Source organism: Anoplopoma fimbria, chromosome 15 (genome assembly GCF_027596085.1).
Source record: "Anoplopoma fimbria isolate UVic2021 breed Golden Eagle Sablefish chromosome 15, Afim_UVic_2022, whole genome shotgun sequence".
NCBI lineage: Eukaryota > Metazoa > Chordata > Actinopteri > Perciformes > Anoplopomatidae > Anoplopoma > Anoplopoma fimbria.
Window position 1 is genome coordinate 4,874,673 of NC_072463.1, and position 24,153 is coordinate 4,898,825.

The 24,153-nt window shown below is 35.8% G+C and overlaps 1 protein-coding gene, 20 non-coding genes and 1 pseudogene across 21 annotated transcripts in view; 15 read left to right on the forward strand and 7 right to left on the reverse strand.

Moving 5' to 3' along the window:
• exoc3l4 (exocyst complex component 3-like 4) overlaps nucleotides 1-5,874 on the forward strand; it is a 28,930-nt gene extending 23,056 nt beyond the window's left edge. Inside the window, exon 15 of the mRNA XM_054614143.1 lies at nucleotides 3,927-5,874. Within this exon, the coding sequence (XP_054470118.1) occupies nucleotides 3,927-4,143 (217 nt within the window). The 3' untranslated portion in view covers nucleotides 4,144-5,874. The remainder of the gene's footprint in view (nucleotides 1-3,926) is intronic.
• Nucleotides 265-471, forward strand: LOC129104034 (small nucleolar RNA U3). The gene has a single exon (XR_008531774.1). It is a non-coding gene; the product is annotated as a small nucleolar RNA U3 (small nucleolar RNA).
• On the forward strand, nucleotides 1,144-1,350 carry LOC129104035 (small nucleolar RNA U3). The gene has a single exon (XR_008531775.1). It is a non-coding gene; the product is annotated as a small nucleolar RNA U3 (small nucleolar RNA).
• LOC129104031 (small nucleolar RNA U3) lies at nucleotides 2,470-2,676 on the forward strand. The gene has a single exon (XR_008531771.1). It is a non-coding gene; the product is annotated as a small nucleolar RNA U3 (small nucleolar RNA).
• LOC129104030 (small nucleolar RNA U3) lies at nucleotides 3,083-3,289 on the reverse strand. Its single transcript, XR_008531770.1, has one exon. It is a non-coding gene; the product is annotated as a small nucleolar RNA U3 (small nucleolar RNA).
• A 1,224-nt stretch (nucleotides 5,875-7,098) lies between the features above and the next one.
• On the reverse strand, nucleotides 7,099-7,305 carry LOC129104036 (small nucleolar RNA U3). The gene has a single exon (XR_008531776.1). It is a non-coding gene; the product is annotated as a small nucleolar RNA U3 (small nucleolar RNA).
• A 542-nt stretch (nucleotides 7,306-7,847) lies between these two features.
• LOC129104044 (small nucleolar RNA U3) lies at nucleotides 7,848-8,054 on the forward strand. Its single transcript, XR_008531783.1, has one exon. It is a non-coding gene; the product is annotated as a small nucleolar RNA U3 (small nucleolar RNA).
• A 1,119-nt stretch (nucleotides 8,055-9,173) lies between these two features.
• LOC129104037 (small nucleolar RNA U3) lies at nucleotides 9,174-9,380 on the forward strand. The gene has a single exon (XR_008531777.1). It is a non-coding gene; the product is annotated as a small nucleolar RNA U3 (small nucleolar RNA).
• Nucleotides 9,381-10,219: 839 nt separating this feature from the next.
• LOC129104038 (small nucleolar RNA U3) lies at nucleotides 10,220-10,426 on the reverse strand. Its single transcript, XR_008531778.1, has one exon. It is a non-coding gene; the product is annotated as a small nucleolar RNA U3 (small nucleolar RNA).
• A 542-nt stretch (nucleotides 10,427-10,968) lies between these two features.
• On the forward strand, nucleotides 10,969-11,175 carry LOC129104022 (small nucleolar RNA U3). Its single transcript, XR_008531762.1, has one exon. It is a non-coding gene; the product is annotated as a small nucleolar RNA U3 (small nucleolar RNA).
• Nucleotides 11,176-12,294: 1,119 nt separating this feature from the next.
• Nucleotides 12,295-12,501, forward strand: LOC129104040 (small nucleolar RNA U3). The gene has a single exon (XR_008531779.1). It is a non-coding gene; the product is annotated as a small nucleolar RNA U3 (small nucleolar RNA).
• An 839-nt stretch (nucleotides 12,502-13,340) lies between these two features.
• On the reverse strand, nucleotides 13,341-13,547 carry LOC129104023 (small nucleolar RNA U3). The gene has a single exon (XR_008531763.1). It is a non-coding gene; the product is annotated as a small nucleolar RNA U3 (small nucleolar RNA).
• A 541-nt stretch (nucleotides 13,548-14,088) lies between these two features.
• LOC129104054 (small nucleolar RNA U3) lies at nucleotides 14,089-14,294 on the forward strand (annotated as a pseudogene).
• Nucleotides 14,295-15,410: 1,116 nt separating this feature from the next.
• LOC129104033 (small nucleolar RNA U3) lies at nucleotides 15,411-15,617 on the forward strand. Its single transcript, XR_008531773.1, has one exon. It is a non-coding gene; the product is annotated as a small nucleolar RNA U3 (small nucleolar RNA).
• A 672-nt stretch (nucleotides 15,618-16,289) lies between these two features.
• LOC129104041 (small nucleolar RNA U3) lies at nucleotides 16,290-16,496 on the forward strand. Its single transcript, XR_008531780.1, has one exon. It is a non-coding gene; the product is annotated as a small nucleolar RNA U3 (small nucleolar RNA).
• Nucleotides 16,497-17,335: 839 nt separating this feature from the next.
• LOC129104024 (small nucleolar RNA U3) lies at nucleotides 17,336-17,542 on the reverse strand. The gene has a single exon (XR_008531764.1). It is a non-coding gene; the product is annotated as a small nucleolar RNA U3 (small nucleolar RNA).
• Nucleotides 17,543-18,084: 542 nt separating this feature from the next.
• On the forward strand, nucleotides 18,085-18,291 carry LOC129104025 (small nucleolar RNA U3). Its single transcript, XR_008531765.1, has one exon. It is a non-coding gene; the product is annotated as a small nucleolar RNA U3 (small nucleolar RNA).
• Nucleotides 18,292-19,409: 1,118 nt separating this feature from the next.
• Nucleotides 19,410-19,616, forward strand: LOC129104042 (small nucleolar RNA U3). Its single transcript, XR_008531781.1, has one exon. It is a non-coding gene; the product is annotated as a small nucleolar RNA U3 (small nucleolar RNA).
• An 839-nt stretch (nucleotides 19,617-20,455) lies between these two features.
• LOC129104026 (small nucleolar RNA U3) lies at nucleotides 20,456-20,662 on the reverse strand. The gene has a single exon (XR_008531766.1). It is a non-coding gene; the product is annotated as a small nucleolar RNA U3 (small nucleolar RNA).
• A 542-nt stretch (nucleotides 20,663-21,204) lies between these two features.
• Nucleotides 21,205-21,411, forward strand: LOC129104027 (small nucleolar RNA U3). Its single transcript, XR_008531767.1, has one exon. It is a non-coding gene; the product is annotated as a small nucleolar RNA U3 (small nucleolar RNA).
• Nucleotides 21,412-22,527: 1,116 nt separating this feature from the next.
• Nucleotides 22,528-22,734, forward strand: LOC129104043 (small nucleolar RNA U3). The gene has a single exon (XR_008531782.1). It is a non-coding gene; the product is annotated as a small nucleolar RNA U3 (small nucleolar RNA).
• An 836-nt stretch (nucleotides 22,735-23,570) lies between these two features.
• LOC129104028 (small nucleolar RNA U3) lies at nucleotides 23,571-23,777 on the reverse strand. The gene has a single exon (XR_008531768.1). It is a non-coding gene; the product is annotated as a small nucleolar RNA U3 (small nucleolar RNA).
• Between the last annotated feature and the right edge of the window lie 376 nt (nucleotides 23,778-24,153).

Here is a 24,153-nt window from a genome sequence, read left to right on the forward strand (position 1 = left end):
ATTTAAAGCTTTGTTATTGTTTATAATATTTGTTATAACTTAAATGCCATTCCTCCAGATCTCACGTGGTAAAAAAGCTGAAACACTGAAGATAAAATCAGGTTTTTGTTCTTTGTATACGACACAACTTCCACTCAGATCTTGTTTCCTCCATCAGAGTCTCTGTGATTGTAGGAGGTTGGTCTTTGTGAAGATCAGGAGTTCACCATCAGTCAAAGTTCTCGTCTCCAGACATGAGACCCTGAGAAACATCCAGAACAAACCAAGACTATACTTTCAGGGATCATTTCTTTAGTTGTTGACTTGAGGAATGTGTTTCTAAAGAGTTTGGTCTCGCTGCCCACGATGAAGAGTTCAGATGTTTCCTTCAGAGCAGGAAGCTGGTGGGAAGACGTTGTTTCTTCTCCACTGTTGAAGACTGTTCAGAGTTTCTGGATGAGACTCTGAAGGAGGAAACATGGTCTGAGTGGAGCTTTAACTAGCTGTGAAAGCCAAATTTACTTGCATTTTTTGTTATTAACAGTAAAGAAAAAAGGTCTTCCTTAACCTCAACAAACTTGAGGAGTAAGTTGGTGACAGTCTTTGATTGTTGTGGGGAATAAAAAATATACAAACCCAACTCGTGCTGTAGAAAGACCACACCAGCAGCTACTTGCTGGTTAATGTGCTACAGCTGGGCAGCAAATGAATTAGCCATATAGCCTGCAAACTGTTTATTTGATTTCTAGGTCAACAAGTTGCAGGAACAAAATTGTGTTCAAGTTGGATAAGGACACTTTTTTGCTTTTTTTCAACAGAAATCCAATTTCAATCCATCTTCGGTGCTTCTCTGATGCATTAGCACTTTACATCTTTTGTGTTAATTTGATAATGAGTGCTGGGAGTTTGTTTATTGTTCAAGTATTTACCAGCATAGCAAAAGGGATGAATTGTTTAATTTGTTCCCCTCAGATTGACTACATTCAATTCAAGGGGCAAGACATGCTTTAAGATAACTTTTTGATTATGCATTTAAAAAATATCTTGTTAAAGTAAAACTTTAAGGGAGCAAATGGGTGTGCAGGACCTGGAGCTCAGGAGTTCACCATCAGTCAAAGTTCTCGTCTCCAGACATGAGACCCTGAGAAACATCCAGAACAAACCAAGACTATACTTTCAGGGATCATTTCTTTAGTTGTTGACTTGAGGAATGTGTTTCTAAAGAGTTTGGTCTCGCTGCCCACGATGAAGAGTTCAGATGTTTCCTTCAGAGCAGGAAGCTGGTGGGAAGACGTTGTTTCTTCTCCACTGTTGAAGACTGTTCAGAGTTTCTGGATGAGACTCTGAAGGAGGAAACATGGTCTGAGTGGAGCTTTAAGTAGCTGTAAAGACAAAATTTGATGGTAAACTGTTAAAAGCTCTTTAGTATAATTAAAACTGTAAGAGTTTGAGAGCTCTGGTGTTTTTACATGTGTGTAAAACATCAGACTTCTGCAGCAAAATTCTCTCAAAGTTAATCTAAAATAAGGTGAAAGTTCCAAACTGAATCTCAATTAATGATTCATATTTAGTTATTTAACAGAAGAGTTTCGTTTACAGGAGAAACGTCTGTAAATAATAGTTTTAAGATGTAGATCAAGTGTCACTTGATGGAGGAAACATCATCTGAGTGGACCGTCGCTTGTTCTTATAATTTAATTTTCTTCAAAATTTCAAGTTTATTTATTTAGAAACTCATATTTCCAAATATAATGTACATATATACAAAACTAAACTAAGGTAAACAACTTTTGCAATGACTGAATTTTGCTGCAGAAATTCTTGCCATTTTTCTTCATATCATTTTATTTTCTCAGATTTGGTGTCTTTTCTCTGTGATTGACACATTTTGCATCTATTTCCATCTCATTAATAACTGCTGAATGTGTTCAATTTACCTTAACATGTGCCACAGCTGCCTTTTTATAGGAAACAAACTCTAATTTAGAGATTCAAAAAGACAAAACTTATAAATATACAACATTAAACCAAGGTAACCAACAAAAAGGTTCATAAACTTTTGACAAGACTGAACTTTGCTGCGGATGTTTTTGACATTTTTCTTCATAGAATTTGTATTAACTCGGATTTGGTGTCTGTTTCTCTTTGATTGAAAGGTTTTGCACCAACTTTCGGTCTTAATTACTAAATATGTTTAATTTACCCTAAAATATACAACACAGGCCTTCTCAGGGGGAGCAAACATGTTTAAAGAGCATTTTCTATTATATAACCAAAGTCAGTTTCTCTAAACTGGACAGACATCTGGCAAATATGAGACTGCTGTAAGATCAACACTATCAGTAAAACATTTAAACAGGAAGTAGACGCAACATGTCAGTGACGAGGCTGTGATTGTAGGAGGTTGGTCTTTGTGAAGATCAGGAGTTCACCATCAGTCAAAGTTCTCGTCTCCAGACATGAGACCCTGAGAAACATCCAGAACAAACCAAGACTATACTTTCAGGGATCATTTCTTTAGTTGTTGACTTGAGGAATGTGTTTCTAAAGAGTTTGGTCTCGCTGCCCACGATGAAGAGTTCAGATGTTTCCTTCAGAGCAGGAAGCTGGTGGGAAGACGTTGTTTCTTCTCCACTGTTGAAGACTGTTCAGAGTTTCTGGATGAGACTCTGAAGGAGGAAACATGATCTGAGTGGAGTCTTTATCTTGTTTAAATTTTGAGAATTTGACTCTAAAGCTTCTTAAAGATGATTTAATGATGTCTAATTAATAAATATATTCTCAGGTTGAAGTTGAGCAAAAACTGCGCAAAGAATTAAACTGCATATCTAAACTCCTTGTGCTACTTTAAAATGTAAGATTTCTGCTCAAACAAGATCAACTGAACTAACAGAGTGAGAGGAGCTCTAATCAGAGAAAGTGAAAACACCTGTTTGTGTCCCGTCCTACCAACAAATAATCCCTGACTTTAAGAAACACACAGTGACTGATTGACATCTTCTTCAGACTTCTGTTGGATTTGTTGCAACTTCTTCTAAATTGTATTTTGGTCCTTTTAAATCCAAATAAAATAATTAACTTGATTTTTACAGCTGCTTAAAGCTCCACTCAGACCATGTTTCCTCCTTCAGAGTCTCATCCAGAAACTCTGAACAGTCTTCAACAGTGGAGAAGAAACAACATCTTCCCACCAGCTTCCTGCTCTGAAGGAAACATCTGAACTCTTCATCGTGGGCAGCGAGACCAAACTCTTTAGAAACACATTCCTCAAGTCAACAACTAAAGAAATGATCCCTGAAAGTATAGTCTTGGTTTGTTCTGGATGTTTCTCAGGGTCTCATGTCTGGAGACGAGAACTTTGACTGATGGTGAACTCCTGATCTTCACAAAGACCAACCTCCTACAATCACAGCCTCGTCACTGACATGTTGCGTCTACTTCCTGTTTTAAATGTTTTACTGATAGTGTTTATCCTACAACTGTCTCTATTTGACAGATGTGTGTCCAGTTAAGAGAAACTGACTTTAGTTATATAAAAGAAAATGCTCTTTAAACATATATATACATATATTTTTAGGAGAATTTAACAAAACTTTTGCTACGACTGAATTTTCCTGCAGAAATTCTGGACATTCTTGGTCATAACATTTGTATTAAACTAGATTTAGTGTCTTTTTTCTTCAAACATGTTTGTTTCCCCTAAAAAAGGCCATTGTTTTATATTTTAAGGTAAATTAAACACATCTAGCATTTATGAATAAGACAGAAAATCAGTTTCTATATATATTTAAGATTTTTGTCTTTTTGAGTTTCAAATTTAAATAAGATTTACATTCCTACAATCAAAAACAGATTGTGCTACTTCTTTTCCTGGTGAATTTGACATCCAATGCACTTATGATACTTAAATTATATACATTTGTGTTTTCTCTCTTGTCCTCCTGTAGCAAGAAGCACCTGGTTGCCGTCCTGAATTTCAGAGGTCCTCTTCGAGGCCGAGAACACCAGCTGATCCTCCAGCGGCACTCGGAGCTGAAGAAGAGACTGGGCGACGGCGGCGCCAGGAACCGGGATTTATTCGGCGACATGCAGGTCACCGTCAACACAGACTGCCTCTCCAATCTGCCTTTCTCCTGCCTCGGCTTCCTGCTGCCTGGAAACTAGAGCAACATGGAAGACGAGGAGTTCAATTACAGGTGGAGCTATGACAGAAACGTTTATTTAAGGTGGTTTGACACATTTAGACTCAAATTAAGGTTCTGGCTCTTAAACACTAAACTAAACTGCACCTTCTTACACAGAAACAGTTCATGTTTTCAGGATCGATCGTTCTCAATATCTCCATTACTACATTGAAGTTGTATTATGTGACTTTAATTATGGAATCATTTTACCTTTATTATACCTGTCTAACAATAAGAGTTTGTTGGTGTTCGCTTAGTAAGAAGAGACCCTAAATGAACGCACATTCTCAAACACAATAAAAGATAAATAAATTAGACTTTAACACGAATCAATAAGCATTTTTGTGAATTAAACGTCTCGATTCATAATAGACAGCTGATATTCATGAGGCTGAAACGAGAAGTTTGTCCGGATAAGAAAGTTTGGTGAATCGGACACAAGAAAATGTACGAGATGTAAAAAGAAAAAACTCACAAGAGCGTCAAATGTGGATTAATCCGCCGCTGAAAATAGTCCTCAGGAAATGAATCACTTCCTCCTGGTTTGTCTGATTAAAAACAACAATAAGCAAATAACTGAGACCTTTCAAAAATGAAACAATACATCTGTTTTTATAGATTTATGTTTGTCACAGACACATTGAGAAGTATCGAGAGACGGACTAAGACATAGTTTTGTTCTTTCGTGGGATTTTTTGACAAAAAAACACAGCATCACATCCTCCGTGTCCTTTAAATAAAGTTTAAAGTAAGTTGAAACTAATTAAATAACACATGTCCACAGTTTTTACACATATTACAGGGAATTCTGTGGCCTAACAGAGGAGTGAACTTCTGTTTCTTCCAACAGCAAAAATGTGCTGCCTCCTCTAACACGTAACAAATGTAGAAATGCCTCATAAATTAAAGGTGCACGCAAGCAGTGTGTTACGCAATAAGACTGAGTCCAGCATTGTCAGTAACTGCAGGATTATTTTCTTGGGAAGGAAACTAAGTCCCATTTATCAAATATTGTGAAACTTTAACGTGAGTGTGAAGTTCTCAGCAGATGTAACAAATTAAAAGCAGGTTTCAGAAGAGTCACTATTCTGCAGTGGTATTATACTGTTGCTGGAAAATGCGTCTTCTGTGATGACTGTGCTGGACCTTAATTTGAGCTCAAAGTGTCGGATCTACTGATAAAAACTGTACGAATCTCTTTGCATGTGAATGTTGATTGAGGAACTGAACCCAGTGAACGATACAAGACTGTGTATGTGTATGTATTAGCTCTCAAAACTGCTTTCAAGACTTAAATATGAAGGTTTATTTTAGTAAAATATGTGTTCTACTGTCAGATCTCTGATGTCAGATTAACCTTTGTGATCTCAGATGGTAGAAAACTCTGCTTAACCAAGCTTTATGTGATCTTTGCACATTTTATGTATTCATTTAATCATAATTATGTATTTTTTTGTGTGTTTGTAAATAGTTTATGTATTTATCATTGTTGTCAACTGGGAGAAGTCAAAAGTTTAGAATCTCAGGATGTTTTGAATCAGGGTTTATGACATTTTTGTGACTTGTTTTAGGAACAAAAGTTCTTACAAATCCCGACAATTATAAGAATTTGAATATGAAATGCTTCTGTTTTAGATCTACTTTAGTGTGAAGGGTGCCAAAGGGATTATGTCCAAACCTATTTAATCCTTTTTTTTAATAAAACATACGAAACAAATAATCTCATGAATCTCCTTTGACTCCATCTGCATGCAGAGAAACTCAGATAGACATCAAGAAACTGATAAGAAACACAAAAAAACTTGTAATTGCTCAAATGTAAAAACTTGAGATGTTGGCCGTATGTGGATTCATTTTAAATATATTGTCACTGACCTTTTAAATCTTCAATCTTTACAATCCACTCATTCACTCATCTTTATTGATAATAAAAAAACTTTATTTGTAGAGATTCATACAAACAATACAGCTGCATATCTATTATATTTGTTATTTTCTTGTTAGCCAGAAAGCTAATGTTATGAAATATATATATAGAATCCTGCTAGCATAACGTTAGCTGTCAGTCAAAGGGTTCTATGAGCGTATCCAAGGTCTGTCCTATTTCCTTGAGTATTAAACGTTTTCATTGCATAAGAACATTATGGGATGGTAATGATTGTTTTGGGTATAAGCAAACCCTCAGGGTTACCAGGGAAAATGAGTTATTGGCTTATGAAAAAAGTTAAGATTTTGGTTGCAAAACGCACAACAATAAATATTATTTGTCTAAATGTTTTTTACTTTTGCAAGTGACCATGGTATAAACTGGATAATGCTCTTCAAGGTGTCTATTAGCAGGAAATAATGGACGACGTGGAGGCCAGAACCTCTTACATATATACACAAATAATTCAAACAAATGCATTAAAAAGTGGCGAAAACAAAAACCCTCTAAAATACATGAGAACAAGGTAGAATTATAGTAATACAATCTTAAATAGGATTAAATTAAACAAAACTACATGCCTGTAAAGTTTCATGACTGCATCTGACACAGTTGTGACGCTATCACGGTGAAACAATCTGTCCACAGACCATCAGAAATATAAAAACCAAAGGACTGAGAAGCTCCTCGTTGTCTCCACATTTAGTTATGATGACGCTCTCACAGACTCACAAAGTGAAAACAACAGCAGCATCGTTCACAGCTGGTAACAAACCGGATGATGAATTGACCTAAACCAAATGTATGGATCACATTTTTTGATGACAATCCATCAAACCCATCACAAACTTTCGAGAACTTTGGGTTGTGTTGTAAAAAACTGAAAAACAACAATGCAATCATCGATAAAGGATTATGGAATTAACAGTTTTTTTCCAAAAAGTAAATGTTGCCATGTTTCCTCCTTCAGATTTAAGATGAAATATTTTCTTCACAGCTAGTTAAAGCTCCACTCAGACCATGTTTCCTCCTTCAGAGTCTCATCCAGAAACTCTGAACAGTCTTCAACAGTGGAGAAGAAACAACGTCTTCCCACCAGCTTCCTGCTCTGAAGGAAACATCTGAACTCTTCATCGTGGGCAGCGAGACCAAACTCTTTAGAAACACATTCCTCAAGTCAACAACTAAAGAAATGATCCCTGAAAGTATAGTCTTGGTTTGTTCTGGATGTTTCTCAGGGTCTCATGTCTGGAGACGAGAACTTTGACTGATGGTGAACTCCTGATCTTCACAAAGACCAACCTCCTACAATCACAGAGACTCTGATGGAGGAAACATCATCTGAGTGGAGTGTCAGTTGTTCTTATAATACAAATTTGATTTTAATTTGAGATCCATAAAGACAAAACTAAATCTAGGTTATGAACTATAATTTCCCGAATTTCTGCAGCAAAATTCAGTCGTATAGCAAACGTTTTGTTACATTATCTGTTCATTTCTCCTTAAAAAACACAACACAGCCCTTTAGATGTAAGAAAACATGTTTAAAGAGCATTTAACTGGACACACGTCTATCAAAAAGAGACTGTTGTAGGATAAACACTATCAGTAAAACATTTCAAAGAGGAAGTAGATACAACATGTCAGTGACGAGGCTGTGATTGTAGGAGGTTGGTCTTTGTGAAGATCAGGAGTTCACCATCAGTCAAAGTTCTCGTCTCCAGACATGAGACCCTGAGAAACATCCAGAACAAACCAAGACTATACTTTCAGGGATCATTTCTTTAGTTGTTGACTTGAGGAATGTGTTTCTAAAGAGTTTGGTCTCGCTGCCCACGATGAAGAGTTCAGATGTTTCCTTCAGAGCAGGAAGCTGGTGGGAAGACGTTGTTTCTTCTCCACTGTTGAAGACTGTTCAGAATTTCTGGATGAGACTCTGAAGGAGGAAACATGGTCTGAGTGGAGCTTTAAGTAGCTGTAAAGACAAAATTTGATGGTAAACTGTTAAAAGCTCTTTAGTATAATTAAAACTGTAAGAGTTTGAGAGCTCTGGTGTTTTTACATGTGCATAAAACATCAGACTTCTGCAGCAAAATTCTCTCAAAGTTAATCTAAAATAAGGTGAAAGTTCCAAACTGAATCTCAATTAATGATTCATATTTAGTTATTTAACAGAAAAGTTTCGTTTACAAGAGAAACGTCTGTAAATAATAGTTTTAAGATGTAGATCAAGTGTCACTTGATGGAGGAAACATCATCTGAGTGGACCGTCACTTGTTCTTATAATTTAATTTTCTTCAAAATTTCAAGTTTATTTATTTAGAAACTCATATTTCCAAATATAATGTACATATATACAAAACTAAACTAAGGTAAACAACTTTTGCAATGACTGAATTTTGCTGCAGAAATTCTTGGCATTTTTCTTCATATCATTTTATTTTCTCAGATTTGGTGTCTTTTCTCTGTGATTGACACATTTTGCATCTATTTCCATCTCATTAATAACTGCTGAATGTGTTCAATTTACCTTAACATGTGCCACAGCTGCCTTTTTATAGGAAACCAACCCTAATTTAGAGATTCAAAAAGACAAAACTTATAAATATACAACATTAAACCAAGGTAACCAACAAAAAGGTTCATAAACTTTTGACAAGACTGAACTTTGCTGCGGATGTTTTTGACATTTTTCTTCATAGAATTTGAATTAACTCGGATTTGGTGTCTGTTTCTCTTTGATTGAAAGGTTTTGCACCAACTTTCGGTCTTAATTACTAAATATGTTTAATTTACCCTAAAATATACAACACAGGCCTTCTCAGGGGGAGCAAACATGTTTAAAGAGCATTTTCTATTATATAACCAAAGTCAGTTTCTCTAAACTGGACAGACATCTGGCAAATATGAGACTGCTGTAAGATCAACACTATCAGTAAAACATTTAAACAGGAAGTAGACGCAACATGTCAGTGACGAGGCTGTGATTGTAGGAGGTTGGTCTTTGTGAAGATCAGGAGTTCACCATCAGTCAAAGTTCTCGTCTCCAGACATGAGACCCTGAGAAACATCCAGAACAAACCAAGACTATACTTTCAGGGATCATTTCTTTAGTTGTTGACTTGAGGAATGTGTTTCTAAAGAGTTTGGTCTCGCTGCCCACGATGAAGAGTTCAGATGTTTCCTTCAGAGCAGGAAGCTGGTGGGAAGACGTTGTTTCTTCTCCACTGTTGAAGACTGTTCAGAGTTTCTGGATGAGACTCTGAAGGAGGAAACATGGTCTGAGTGGAGCTTAATTAGCTGTAAGAAAAATATTTCATCTTAAAAGGCTAAAAGCTATCTGTTAGACTTGGAAATTCAACTATTGGTTAACTTGCATGTTTTTAAGTTGTTGAAGAAATTCAAAGTTTTGCAACAAAAAGCTCTGATAGCTGATTTAAGGAGGTTAAAGTTTTTATTGATAATGACATATATGTCCTGCACTGCAAAACAAAACACTTTTACATGACTCATACTGAAATAAATATAAAGATCTTAAATGTTTCTCATTTTCAACTGCTGACCATCAGATTCACGTGTCTCTTTCAAGGAAGTTAATCGACTCGTGACTGTATGAAGGAAACATTGCCATCAAAAAGCCCCTGCTGTCAAAAATAAATTAAAAAAATCAATAGACAACTTACTTCTTCTTCTTCTTTGAAAGAGACGTGAAATCTGCTGGTCAGCCAGTGAAAATGAGAAACATTTAAGATCTTTATATTAATTTCATTATGAGTCATGTAAGAGCCTTTTGTTTTGCAGAACAGGTCATATATGTCTTTATCAATAGAAAAACACCAAAAACAGTCTGAAATAACAAAATTGACACTTGATCTCGGAAGCTATTATTTACAGACGTTCCTCGTGTAACCGAACTTCTGTTCTATATAATTACTTATGAATCATTAATGGAGGTTCAGTTTTGAATTTTAACCTTCTTTAAATAAACTATGAGAGCATTTTGCTGTAGAAGTTTGATGTTTTTCAATTGTGTGAAAACATTCAACTTCTCAAGTTGTTGCATTAGCAGGTCTAACTAAAAGCCTTTAACAGGTTAAGATGAAATATTTTCTTCACAGCTAGTTAAAGCTCCACTCAGACCATGTTTCCTCCTTCAGAGTCTCATCCAGAAACTCTGAACAGTCTTCAACAGTGGAGAAGAAACAACGTCTTCCCACCAGCTTCCTGCTCTGAAGGAAACATCTGAACTCTTCATCGTGGGCAGCGAGACCAAACTCTTTAGAAACACATTCCTCAAGTCAACAACTAAAGAAATGATCCCTGAAAGTATAGTCTTGGTTTGCTTTGGATGTTTCTCAGGGTCTCATGTCTGGAAACGAGGACTTTGACTGATGGTGAACTCCTGATCTTCACAAAGACCAACCTCCTACAATCACAGAGACTCTGATGGAGGAAACATCATCTGAGTGGAGTGTCAGTTGTTCTTATAATACAAATTTGATTTTAATTTGAGATCCATAAAGACAAAACTAAATCTAGGTTATGAACTATAATTTCCCGAATTTCTGCAGCAAAATTCAGTCGTATAGCAAACGTTTTGTTACATTATCTGTTCATTTCTCCTTAAAAAACACAACACAGCCCTTTAGATGTAAGAAAACATGTTTAAAGAGCATTTAACTGGACACACGTCTATCAAAAAGAGACTGTTGTAGGATAAACACTATCAGTAAAACATTTCAAACAGGAAGTAGATACAACATGTCAGTGACGAGGCTGTGATTGTAGGAGGTTGGTCTTTGTGAAGATCAGGAGTTCACCATCAGTCAAAGTCCTCGTTTCCAGACATGAGACCCTGAGAAACATCCAGAACAAACCAAGACTATACTTTCAGGGATCATTTCTTTAGTTGTTGACTTGAGGAATGTGTTTCTAAAGAGTTTGGTCTCGCTGCCCACGATGAAGAGTTCAGATGTTTCCTTCAGAGCAGGAAGCTGGTGGGAAGACTTTGTTTCTTCTCCACTGTTGAAGACTGTTCAGAGTTTCTGGATGAGACTCTGAAGGAGGAAACATGGTCTGAGTGGAGATTTAAGTAGCTGTAAAGACAAAATTTGATGGTAAACTGTTAAAAGCTCTTTAGTATAATTAAAACTGTAAGAGTTTGAGAGCTCTGGTGTTTTTACATGTGTGTAAAACATCAGACTTCTGCAGCAAAATTCTCTCAAAGTTAATCTAAAATAAGGTGAAAGTTCCAAACTGAATCTCAATTAATGATTCATATTTAGTTATTTAACAGAAAAGTTTCGTTTACAAGAGAAACGTCTGTAAATAATAGTTTTAAGATGTAGATCAAGTGTCACTTGATGGAGGAAACATCATCTGAGTGGACCGTCGCTTGTTCTTATAATTTAATTTTCTTCAAAATTTCAAGTTTATTTATTTAGAAACTCATATTTCCAAATATAATGTACATATATACAAAACTAAACTAAGGTAAACAACTTTTGCAATGACTGAATTTTGCTGCAGAAATTCTTGCCATTTTTCTTCATATCATTTTATTTTCTCAGATTTGGTGTCTTTTCTCTGTGATTGACACATTTTGCATCTATTTCCATCTCATTAATAACTGCTGAATGTGTTCAATTTACCTTAACATGTGCCACAGCTGCCTTTTTATAGGAAACAAACTCTAATTTAGAGATTCAAAAAGACAAAACTTATAAATATACAACATTAAACCAAGGTAACCAACAAAAAGGTTCATAAACTTTTGACAAGACTGAACTTTGCTGCGGATGTTTTTGACATTTTTCTTCATAGAATTTGTATTAACTCGGATTTGGTGTCTGTTTCTCTTTGATTGAAAGGTTTTGCACCAACTTTCGGTCTTAATTACTAAATATGTTTAATTTACCCTAAAATATACAACACAGGCCTTCTCAGGGGGAGCAAACATGTTTAAAGAGCATTTTCTATTATATAACCAAAGTCAGTTTCTCTAAACTGGACAGACATCTGGCAAATATGAGACTGCTGTAAGATCAACACTATCAGTAAAACATTTAAACAGGAAGTAGACGCAACATGTCAGTGACGAGGCTGTGATTGTAGGAGGTTGGTCTTTGTGAAGATCAGGAGTTCACCATCAGTCAAAGTTCTCGTCTCCAGACATGAGACCCTGAGAAACATCCAGAACAAACCAAGACTATACTTTCAGGGATCATTTCTTTAGTTGTTGACTTGAGGAATGTGTTTCTAAAGAGTTTGGTCTCGCTGCCCACGATGAAGAGTTCAGATGTTTCCTTCAGAGCAGGAAGCTGGTGGGAAGACGTTGTTTCTTCTCCACTGTTGAAGACTGTTCAGAGTTTCTGGATGAGACTCTGAAGGAGGAAACATGGTCTGAGTGGAGCTTAATTAGCTGTAAGAAAAATATTTCATCTTAAAAGGCTAAAAGCTATCTGTTAGACTTGGAAATTCAACTATTGGTTAACTTGCATGTTTTTAAGTTGTTGAAGAAATTCAAAGTTTTGCAACAAAAAGCTCTGATAGCTGATTTAAGGAGGTTAAAGTTTTTATTGATAATGACATATATGTCCTGCACTGCAAAACAAAACACTTTTACATGACTCATACTGAAATAAATATAAAGATCTTAAATGTTTCTCATTTTCAACTGCTGACCATCAGATTCACGTGTCTCTTTCAAGGAAGTTAATCGACTCGTGACTGTATGAAGGAAACATTGCCATCAAAAAGCCCCTGCTGTCAAAAATAAATTAAAAAAATCAATAGACAACTTACTTCTTCTTCTTCTTTGAAAGAGACGTGAAATCTGCTGGTCAGCCAGTGAAAATGAGAAACATTTAAGATCTTTATATTAATTTCATTATGAGTCATGTAAGAGCCTTTTGTTTTGCAGAACAGGTCATATATGTCTTTATCAATAGAAAAACACCAAAAACAGTCTGAAATAACAAAATTGACACTTGATCTCGGAAGCTATTATTTACAGACGTTCCTCGTGTAACCGAACTTCTGTTCTATATAATTACTTATGAATCATTAATGGAGGTTCAGTTTTGAATTTTAACCTTCTTTAAATAAACTATGAGAGCATTTTGCTGTAGAAGTTTGATGTTTTTCAATTGTGTGAAAACATTCAACTTCTCAAGTTGTTGCATTAGCAGGTCTAACTAAAAGCCTTTAACAGGTTAAGATGAAATATTTTCTTCACAGCTAGTTAAAGCTCCACTCAGACCATGTTTCCTCCTTCAGAGTCTCATCCAGAAACTCTGAACAGTCTTCAACAGTGGAGAAGAAACAAAGTCTTCCCACCAGCTTCCTGCTCTGAAGGAAACATCTGAACTCTTCATCGTGGGCAGCGAGACCAAACTCTTTAGAAACACATTCCTCAAGTCAACAACTAAAGAAATGATCCCTGAAAGTATAGTCTTGGTTTGTTTGGATGTTTCTCAGGGTCTCATGTCTGGAAACGAGGACTTTGACTGATGGTGAACTCCTGATCTTCACAAAGACCAACCTCCTACAATCACAGAGACTCTGATGGAGGAAACATCATCTGAGTGGAGTGTCAGTTGTTCTTATAATACAAATTTGATTTTAATTTGAGATCCATAAAGACAAAACTAAATCTAGGTTATGAACTATAATTTCCCGAATTTCTGCAGCAAAATTCAGTCGTATAGCAAACGTTTTGTTACATTATCTGTTCATTTCTCCTTAAAAAACACAACACAGCCCTTTAGATGTAAGAAAACATGTTTAAAGAGCATTTAACTGGACACACGTCTATCAAAAAGAGACTGTTGTAGGATAAACACTATCAGTAAAACATTTCAAACAGGAAGTAGATACAACATGTCAGTGACGAGGCTGTGATTGTAGGAGGTTGGTCTTTGTGAAGATCAGGAGTTCACCATCAGTCAAAGTTCTCGTCTCCAGACATGAGACCCTGAGAAACATCCAGAACAAACCAAGACTATACTTTCAGGGATCATTTCTTTAGTTGTTGACTTGAGGAATGTGTTTCTAAAGAGTTTGGTCTCGCTGCCCACGATGAAGAGTTCAGATGTTTCCTTCAGAGCAGGAAGCTGGTGGGAAGATTTGTTTCTTCTCCACTGTTGAAGACTGTTCAGAGTTTCTGGATGAGACTCTGAAGGAGGAAACATGGTCTGAGTGGAGATTTAAGTAGCTGTAAAGACAAAATTTGATGGTAAACTGTTAAAAGCTCTTTAGTATAATTAAAACTGTAAGAGTTTGAGAGCTCTGGTGTTTTTACATGTGTGTAAAACATCAGACTTCTGCAGCAAAATTCTCTCAAAGTTAATCTAAAATAAGGTGAAAGTTCCAAACTGAATCTCAATTAATGATTCATATTTAGTTATTTAACAGAAAAGTTTCGTTTACAAGAGAAACGTCTGTAAATAATAGTTTTAAGATGTAGATCAAGTGTCACTTGATGGAGGAAACATCATCTGAGTGGACCGTCGCTTGTTCTTATAATTTAATTTTCTTCAAAATTTCAAGTTTATTTATTTAGAAACTCATATTTCCAAATATAATGTACATATATACAAAACTAAACTAAGGTAAACAACTTTTGCAATGACTGAATTTTGCTGCAGAAATTCTTGCCATTTTTCTTCATATCATTTTATTTTCTCAGATTTGGTGTCTTTTCTCTGTGATTGACACATTTTGCATCTATTTCCATCTCATTAATAACTGCTGAATGTGTTCAATTTACCTTAACATGTGCCACAGCTGCCTTTTAGGAAACAAACTCTAATTTAGAGATTCAAAAAGACAAAACTTATAAATATACAACATTAAACCAAGGTAACCAACAAAAAGGTTCATAAACTTTTGACAAGACTGAACTTTGCTGCGGATGTTTTTGACATTTTTCTTCATAGAATTTGTATTAACTCGGATTTGGTGTCTGTTTCTCTTTGATTGAAAGGTTTTGCACCAACTTTCGGTCTTAATTACTAAATATGTTTAATTTACCCTAAAATATACAACACAGGCCTTCTCAGGGGGAGCAAACATGTTTAAAGAGCATTTTCTATTATATAACCAAAGTCAGTTTCTCTAAACTGGACAGACATCTGGCAAATATGAGACTGCTGTAAGATCAACACTATCAGTAAAACATTTAAACAGGAAGTAGACGCAACATGTCAGTGACGAGGCTGTGATTGTAGGAGGTTGGTCTTTGTGAAGATCAGGAGTTCACCATCAGTCAAAGTTCTCGTCTCCAGACATGAGACCCTGAGAAACATCCAGAACAAACCAAGACTATACTTTCAGGGATCATTTCTTTAGTTGTTGACTTGAGGAATGTGTTTCTAAAGAGTTTGGTCTCGCTGCCCACGATGAAGAGTTCAGATGTTTCCTTCAGAGCAGGAAGCTGGTGGGAAGACATTGTTTCTTCTCCACTGTTGAAGACTGTTCAGAGTTTCTGGATGAGACTCTGAAGGAGGAAACATGGTCTGAGTGGAGCTTTAACTAGCTGTGAAAGCCAAATTTACTTGCATTTTTTGTTATTAACAGTAAAGAAAAAAGGTCTTCCTTAACCTCAACAAACTTGAGGAGTAAGTTGGTGACAGTCTTTGATTGTTGTGGGGAATAAAAAATATACAAACCCAACTCGTGCTGTAGAAAGACCACACCAGCAGCTACTTGCTGGTTAATGTGCTACAGCTGGGCAGCAAATGAATTAGCCCTATAGCCTGCAAACTGTTTACTTGATTTCTAGGTCAACAAGTTGCAGGAACAAAATTGTGTTCAAGTTGGATAAGGACACTTTTTTGCTTTTTTTCAACAGAAATCCAATTTCAATCCATCTTCGGTGCTTCTCTGATGCATTAGCACTTTACATCTTTTGTGTTAATTTGATAATGAGTGCTGGGAGTTTGTTTATTGTTCAAGTATTTACCAGCATAGCAAAAGGGATGAATTGTTTAATTTGTTCCCCTCAGATTGACTACATTCAATTCAAGGGGCAAGACATGCTTTAAGATGCCTTTTTGATTATGCATTTAAAAAATATCTTGTTAAAGTAAAACTTTAAGGGAGCAAATGGGTGTGCAGGACCTGGAGCTCAGGAGTTCACCATCAGTCAAAGTTCTCGTCTCCAGACATGAGACCCTGAGAAACATCCAGAACAAACCAAGACTATACTTTCAGGGATCATTTCTTTAGTTGTTGACTTGAGGAATGTGTTTCTAAAGAGTTTGGTCTCGCTGCCCACGATGAAGAGTTCAGATGTTTCCTTCAGAGCAGGAAGCTGGTGGGAAGACGTTGTTTCTTCTCCACTGTTGAAGACTGTTCAGAGTTTCTGGATGAGACTCTGAAGGAGGAAACATGGTCTGAGTGGAGCTTAATTAGCTGTAAGAAAAATATTTCATCTTAAAAGGCTAAAAGCTATCTGTTAGACTTGGAAATTCAACTATTGGTTAACTTGCATGTTTTTAAGTTGTTGAAGAAATTCAAAGTTTTGCAACAAAAAGCTCTGATAGCTGATTTAAGGAGGTTAAAGTTTTTATTGATAATGACATATATGTCCTGCACTGCAAAACAAAACACTTTTACATGACTCATACTGAAATAAATATAAAGATCTTAAATGTTTCTCATTTTCAACTGCTGACCATCAGATTCACGTGTCTCTTTCAAGGAAGTTAATCGACTCGTGACTGTATGAAGGAAACATTGCCATCAAAAAGCCCCTGCTGTCAAAAATAAATTAAAAAAATCAATAGACAACTTACTTCTTCTTCTTCTTTGAAAGAGACGTGAAATCTGCTGGTCAGCCAGTGAAAATGAGAAACATTTAAGATCTTTATATTAATTTCATTATGAGTCATGTAAGAGCCTTTTGTTTTGCAGAACAGGTCATATATGTCTTTATCAATAGAAAAACACCAAAAACAGTCTGAAATAACAAAATTGACACTTGATCTCGGAAGCTATTATTTACAGACGTTCCTCGTGTAACCGAACTTCTGTTCTATATAATTACTTATGAATCATTAATGGAGGTTCAGTTTTGAATTTTAACCTTCTTTAAATAAACTATGAGAGCATTTTGCTGTAGAAGTTTGATGTTTTTCAATTGTGTGAAAACATTCAACTTCTCAAGTTGTTGCATTAGCAGGTCTAACTAAAAGCCTTTAACAGGTTAAGATGAAATATTTTCTTCACAGCTAGTTAAAGCTCCACTCAGACCATGTTTCCTCCTTCAGAGTCTCATCCAGAAACTCTGAACAGTCTTCAACAGTGGAGAAGAAACAAAGTCTTCCCACCAGCTTCCTGCTCTGAAGGAAACATCTGAACTCTTCATCGTGGGCAGCGAGACCAAACTCTTTAGAAACACATTCCTCAAGTCAACAACTAAAGAAATGATCCCTGAAAGTATAGTCTTGGTTTGTTCTGGATGTTTCTCAGGGTCTCATGTCTGGAGACGAGGACTTTGACTGATGGTGAACTCCTGATCTTCACAAAGACCAACCTCCTACAATCACAGAGACTCTGATGGAGGAAACATCATCTGAGTGGAGTGTCAGTTGTTCTTATAATACAAATTTGATTTTAATTTGAGATCCATAAAGACAAAACTAAATCTAGGTTATGAACTATAATTTCCCGAATTTCTGCAGCAAAATTCAGTCGTATAGCAAACGTTTTGTTACATTATCTGTTCATTTCTCCTTAAAAAACACAACACAGCCCTTTAGATGTAAGAAAACATGTTTAAAGAGCATTTAACTGGACACACGTCTATCAAAAAGAGACTGTTGTAGGATAAACACTATCAGTAAAACATTTCAAACAGGAAGTAGATACAACATGTCAGTGACGAGGCTGTGATTGTAGGAGGTTGGTCTTTGTGAAGATCAGGAGTTCACCATCAGTCAAAGTCCTCGTTTCCAGACATGAGACCCTGAGAAACATCCAGAACAAACCAAGACTATACTTTCAGGGATCATTTCTTTAGTTGTTGACTTGAGGAATGTGTTTCTAAAGAGTTTGGTCTCGCTGCCCACGATGAAGAGTTCAGATGTTTCCTTCAGAGCAGGAAGCTGGTGGGAAGACTTTGTTTCTTCTCCACTGTTGAAGACTGTTCAGAGTTTCTGGATGAGACTCTGAAGGAGGAAACATGGTCTGAGTGGAGATTTAAGTAGCTGTAAAGACAAAATTTGATGGTAAACTGTTAAAAGCTCTTTAGTATAATTAAAACTGTAAGAGTTTGAGAGCTCTGGTGTTTTACATGTGTGTAAAACATCAGACTTCTGCAGCAAAATTCTCTCAAAGTTAATCTAAAATAAGGTGAAAGTTCCAAACTGAATCTCAATTAATGATTCATATTTAGTTATTTAACAGAAAAGTTTCGTTTACAAGAGAAACGTCTGTAAATAATAGTTTTAAGATGTAGATCAAGTGTCACTTGATGGAGGAAACATCATCTGAGTGGACCGTCGCTTGTTCTTATAATTTAATTTTCTTCAAAATTTCAAGTTTATTTATTTAGAAACTCATATTTCCAAATATAATGTACATATATACAAAACTAAACTAAGGTAAACAACTTTTGCAATGACTGAATTTTGCTGCAGAAATTCTTGCCATTTTTCTTCATATCATTTTATTTTCTCAGATTTGGTGTCTTTTCTCTGTGATTGACACATTTTGCATCTATTTCCATCTCATTAATAACTGCTGAATGTGTTCAATTTACCTTAACATGTGCCACAGCTGCCTTTTTATAGGAAACAAACTCTAATTTAGAGATTCAAAAAGACAAAACTTATAAATATACAACATTAAACCAAGGTAACCAACAAAAAGGTTCATAAACTTTTGACAAGACTGAACTTTGCTGCGGATGTTTTTGACATTTTTCTTCATAGAATTTGTATTAACTCAGATTTGGTGTCTGTTTCTCTTTGATTGAAAGGTTTTGCACCAACTTTCGGTCTTAATTACTAAATATGTTTAATTTACCCTAAAATATACAACACAGGCCTTCTCAGGGGGAGCAAACATGTTTAAAGAGCATTTTCTATTATATAACCAAAGTCAGTTTCTCTAAACTGGACAGACATCTGGCAAATATGAGACTGCTGTAAGATCAACACTATCAGTAAAACATTTAAACAGGAAGTAGACGCAACATGTCAGTGACGAGGCTGTGATTGTAGGAGGTTGGTCTTTGTGAAGATCAGGAGTTCACCATCAGTCAAAGTTCTCGTCTCCAGACATGAGACCCTGAGAAACATCCAGAACAAACCAAGACTATACTTTCAGGGATCATTTCTTTAGTTGTTGACTTGAGGAATGTGTTTCTAAAGAGTTTGGTCTCGCTGCCCACGATGAAGAGTTCAGATGTTTCCTTCAGAGCAGGAAGCTGGTGGGAAGACGTTGTTTCTTCTCCACTGTTGAAGACTGTTCAGAGTTTCTGGATGAGACTCTGAAGGAGGAAACATGGTCTGAGTGGAGCTTAATTAGCTGTAAGAAAAATATTTCATCTTAAAAGGCTAAAAGCTATCTGTTAGACTTGGAAATTCAACTATTGGTTAACTTGCATGTTTTTAAGTTGTTGAAGAAATTCAAAGTTTTGCAACAAAATGCTCTGATAGCTGATTTAAGGAGGTTAAAGTTTTTATTGATAATGACATATATGTCCTGCACTGCAAAACAAAACACTTTTACATGACTCATACTGAAATAAATATAAAGATCTTAAATGTTTCTCATTTTCAACTGCTGACCATCAGATTCACGTGTCTCTTTCAAGGAAGTTAATCGACTCGTGACTGTATGAAGGAAACATTGCCATCAAAAAGCCCCTGCTGTCAAAAATAAATTAAAAAAATCAATAGACAACTTACTTCTTCTTCTTCTTTGAAAGAGACGTGAAATCTGCTGGTCAGCCAGTGAAAATGAGAAACATTTAAGATCTTTATATTAATTTCATTATGAGTCATGTAAGAGCCTTTTGTTTTGCAGAACAGGTCATATATGTCTTTATCAATAGAAAAACACCAAAAACAGTCTGAAATAACAAAATTGACACTTGATCTCGGAAGCTATTATTTACAGACGTTCCTCGTGTAACCGAACTTCTGTTCTATATAATTACTTATGAATCATTAATGGAGGTTCAGTTTTGAATTTTAACCTTCTTTAAATAAACTATGAGAGCATTTTGCTGTAGAAGTTTGATGTTTTTCAATTGTGTGAAAACATTCAACTTCTCAAGTTGTTGCATTAGCAGGTCTAACTAAAAGCCTTTAACAGGTTAAGATGAAATATTTTCTTCACAGCTAGTTAAAGCTCCACTCAGACCATGTTTCCTCCTTCAGAGTCTCATCCAGAAACTCTGAACAGTCTTCAACAGTGGAGAAGAAACAAAGTCTTCCCACCAGCTTCCTGCTCTGAAGGAAACATCTGAACTCTTCATCGTGGGCAGCGAGACCAAACTCTTTAGAAACACATTCCTCAAGTCAACAACTAAAGAAATGATCCCTGAAAGTATAGTCTTGGTTTGCTTTGGATGTTTCTCAGGGTCTCATGTCTGGAAACGAGGACTTTGACTGATGGTGAACTCCTGATCTTCACAAAGACCAACCTCCTACAATCACAGAGACTCTGATGGAGGAAACATCATCTGAGTGGAGTGTCAGTTGTTCTTATAATACAAATTTGATTTTAATTTGAGATCCATAAAGACAAAACTAAATCTAGGTTATGAACTATAATTTCCCGAATTTCTGCAGCAAAATTCAGTCGTATAGCAAACGTTTTGTTACATTATCTGTTCATTTCTCCTTAAAAAACACAACACAGCCCTTTAGATGTAAGAAAACATGTTTAAAGAGCATTTAACTGGACACACGTCTATCAAAAAGAGACTGCTGTAAGATCAACACTATCAGTAAAACATTTCAAACAGGAAGTAGATACAACATGTCAGTGACGAGGCTGTGATTGTAGGAGGTTGGTCTTTGTGAAGATCAGGAGTTCACCATCAGTCAAAGTCCTCGTTTCCAGACATGAGACCCTGAGAAACATCCAGAACAAACCAAGACTATACTTTCAGGGATCATTTCTTTAGTTGTTGACTTGAGGAATGTGTTTCTAAAGAGTTTGGTCTCGCTGCCCACGATGAAGAGTTCAGATGTTTCCTTCAGAGCAGGAAGCTGGTGGGAAGACTTTGTTTCTTCTCCACTGTTGAAGACTGTTCAGAGTTTCTGGATGAGACTCTGAAGGAGGAAACATGGTCTGAGTGGAGATTTAAGTAGCTGTAAAGACAAAATTTGATGGTAAACTGTTAAAAGCTCTTTAGTATAATTAAAACTGTAAGAGTTTGAGAGCTCTGGTGTTTTTACATGTGTGTAAAACATCAGACTTCTGCAGCAAAATTCTCTCAAAGTTAATCTAAAATAAGGTGAAAGTTCCAAACTGAATCTCAATTAATGATTCATATTTAGTTATTTAACAGAAAAGTTTCGTTTACAAGAGAAACGTCTGTAAATAATAGTTTTAAGATGTAGATCAAGTGTCACTTGATGGAGGAAACATCATCTGAGTGGACCGTCGCTTGTTCTTATAATTTAATTTTCTTCAAAATTTCAAGTTTATTTATTTAGAAACTCATATTTCCAAATATAATGTACATATATACAAAACTAAACTAAGGTAAACAACTTTTGCAATGACTGAATTTTGCTGCAGAAATTCTTGCCATTTTTCTTCATATCTTATTTTCTCAGATTTGGTGTCTTTTCTCTGTGATTGACACATTTTGCATCTATTTCCATCTCATTAATAACTGCTGAATGTGTTCAATTTACCTTAACATGTGCCACAGCTGCCTTTTTATAGGAAACAAACTCTAATTTAGAGATTCAAAAAGACAAAACTTATAAATATACAACATTAAACCAAGGTAACCAACAAAAAGGTTCATAAACTTTTGACAAGACTGAACTTTGCTGCGGATGTTTTTGACATTTTTCTTCATAGAATTTGTATTAACTCAGATTTGGTGTCTGTTTCTCTTTGATTGAAAGGTTTTGCACCAACTTTCGGTCTTAATTACTAAATATGTTTAATTTACCCTAAAATATACAACACAGGCCTTCTCAGGGGGAGCAAACATGTTTAAAGAGCATTTTCTATTATATAACCAAAGTCAGTTTCTCTAAACTGGACACACATCTGGCAAATATGAGACTGCTGTAAGATCAACACTATCAGTAAAACATTTAAACAGGAAGTAGACGCAACATGTCAGTGACGAGGCTGTGATTGTAGGAGGTTGGTCTTTGTGAAGATCAGGAGTTCACCATCAGTCAAAGTTCTCGTCTCCAGACATGAGACCCTGAGAAACATCCAGAACAAACCAAGACTATACTTTCAGGGATCATTTCTTTAGTTGTTGACTTGAGGAATGTGTTTCTAAAGAGTTTGGTCTCGCTGCCCACGATGAAGAGTTCAGATGTTTCCTTCAGAGCAGGAAGCTGGTGGGAAGACGTTGTTTCTTCTCCACTGTTGAAGACTGTTCAGAGTTTCTGGATGAGACTCTGAAGGAGGAAACATGGTCTGAGTGGAGCTTAATTAGCTGTAAGAAAAATATTTCATCTTAAAAGGCTAAAAGCTATCTGTTAGACTTGGAAATTCAACTATTGGTTAACTTGCATGTTTTTAAGTTGTTGAAGAAATTCAAAGTTTTGCAACAAAAAGCTCTGATAGCTGTTTAAGGAGGTTAAAGTTTTTATTGATAATGACATATATGTCCTGCACTGCAAAACAAAACACTTTTACATGACTCATACTGAAATAAATATAAAGATCTTAAATGTTTCTCATTTTCAACTGCTGACCATCAGATTCACGTGTCTCTTTCAAGGAAGTTAATCGACTCGTGACTGTATGAAGGAAACATTGCCATCAAAAAGCCCCTGCTGTCAAAAATAAATTAAAAAAATCAATAGACAACTTACTTCTTCTTCTTCTTTGAAAGAGACGTGAAATCTGCTGGTCAGCCAGTGAAAATGAGAAACATTTAAGATCTTTATATTAATTTCATTATGAGTCATGTAAGAGCCTTTTGTTTTGCAGAACAGGTCATATATGTCTTTATCAATAGAAAAACACCAAAAACAGTCTGAAATAACAAAATTGACACTTGATCTCGGAAGCTATTATTTACAGACGTTCCTCGTGTAACCGAACTTCTGTTCTATATAATTACTGAATCATTAATGGAGGTTCAGTTTTGAATTTGAACCTTCTTTAAATAAACTATGAGAGCATTTTGCTGTAGAAGTTTGATGTTTTTCAATTGTGTGAAAACATTCAACTTCTCAAGTTGTTGCATTAGCAGGTCTAACTAAAAGCCTTTAACAGATTTAAGATGAAATATTTTCTTCACAGCTGCTTAAAGCTCCACTCAGACCATGTTTCCTCCTTCAGAGTCTCATCCAGAAACTCTGAACAGTCTTCAACAGTGGAGAAGAAACAAAGTCTTCCCACCAGCTTCCTGCTCTGAAGGAAACATCTGAACTCTTCATCGTGGGCAGCGAGACCAAACTCTTTAGAAACACATTCCTCAAGTCAACAACTAAAGAAATGATCCCTGAAAGTATAGTCTTGGTTTGTTCTGGATGTTTCTCAGGGTCTCATGTCTGGAGACGAGAACTTTGACTGATGGTGAACTCCTGATCTTCACAAAGACCAACCTCCTACAATCACAGAGACTCTGATGGAGGAAACATCATCTGAGTGGAGTGTCAGTTGTTGTTATAATATACATTTGATTTTAATTTGAGATCCATAAAGACAAAACTAAATCTTTATTGAAAATGACCTGCACTGCAAAACAAAAGGCTTTTACATGAGTAATACTAAATGAAATATGAAGATATGAATGTTTCTCATATTCAGTCGCTGACCAGCAGAGCAATGTCTGTAATAATAGTTTCTTAGATTCAGATCAAGAGTAATTTTTGTTTTAAAAAGTTGTATTGA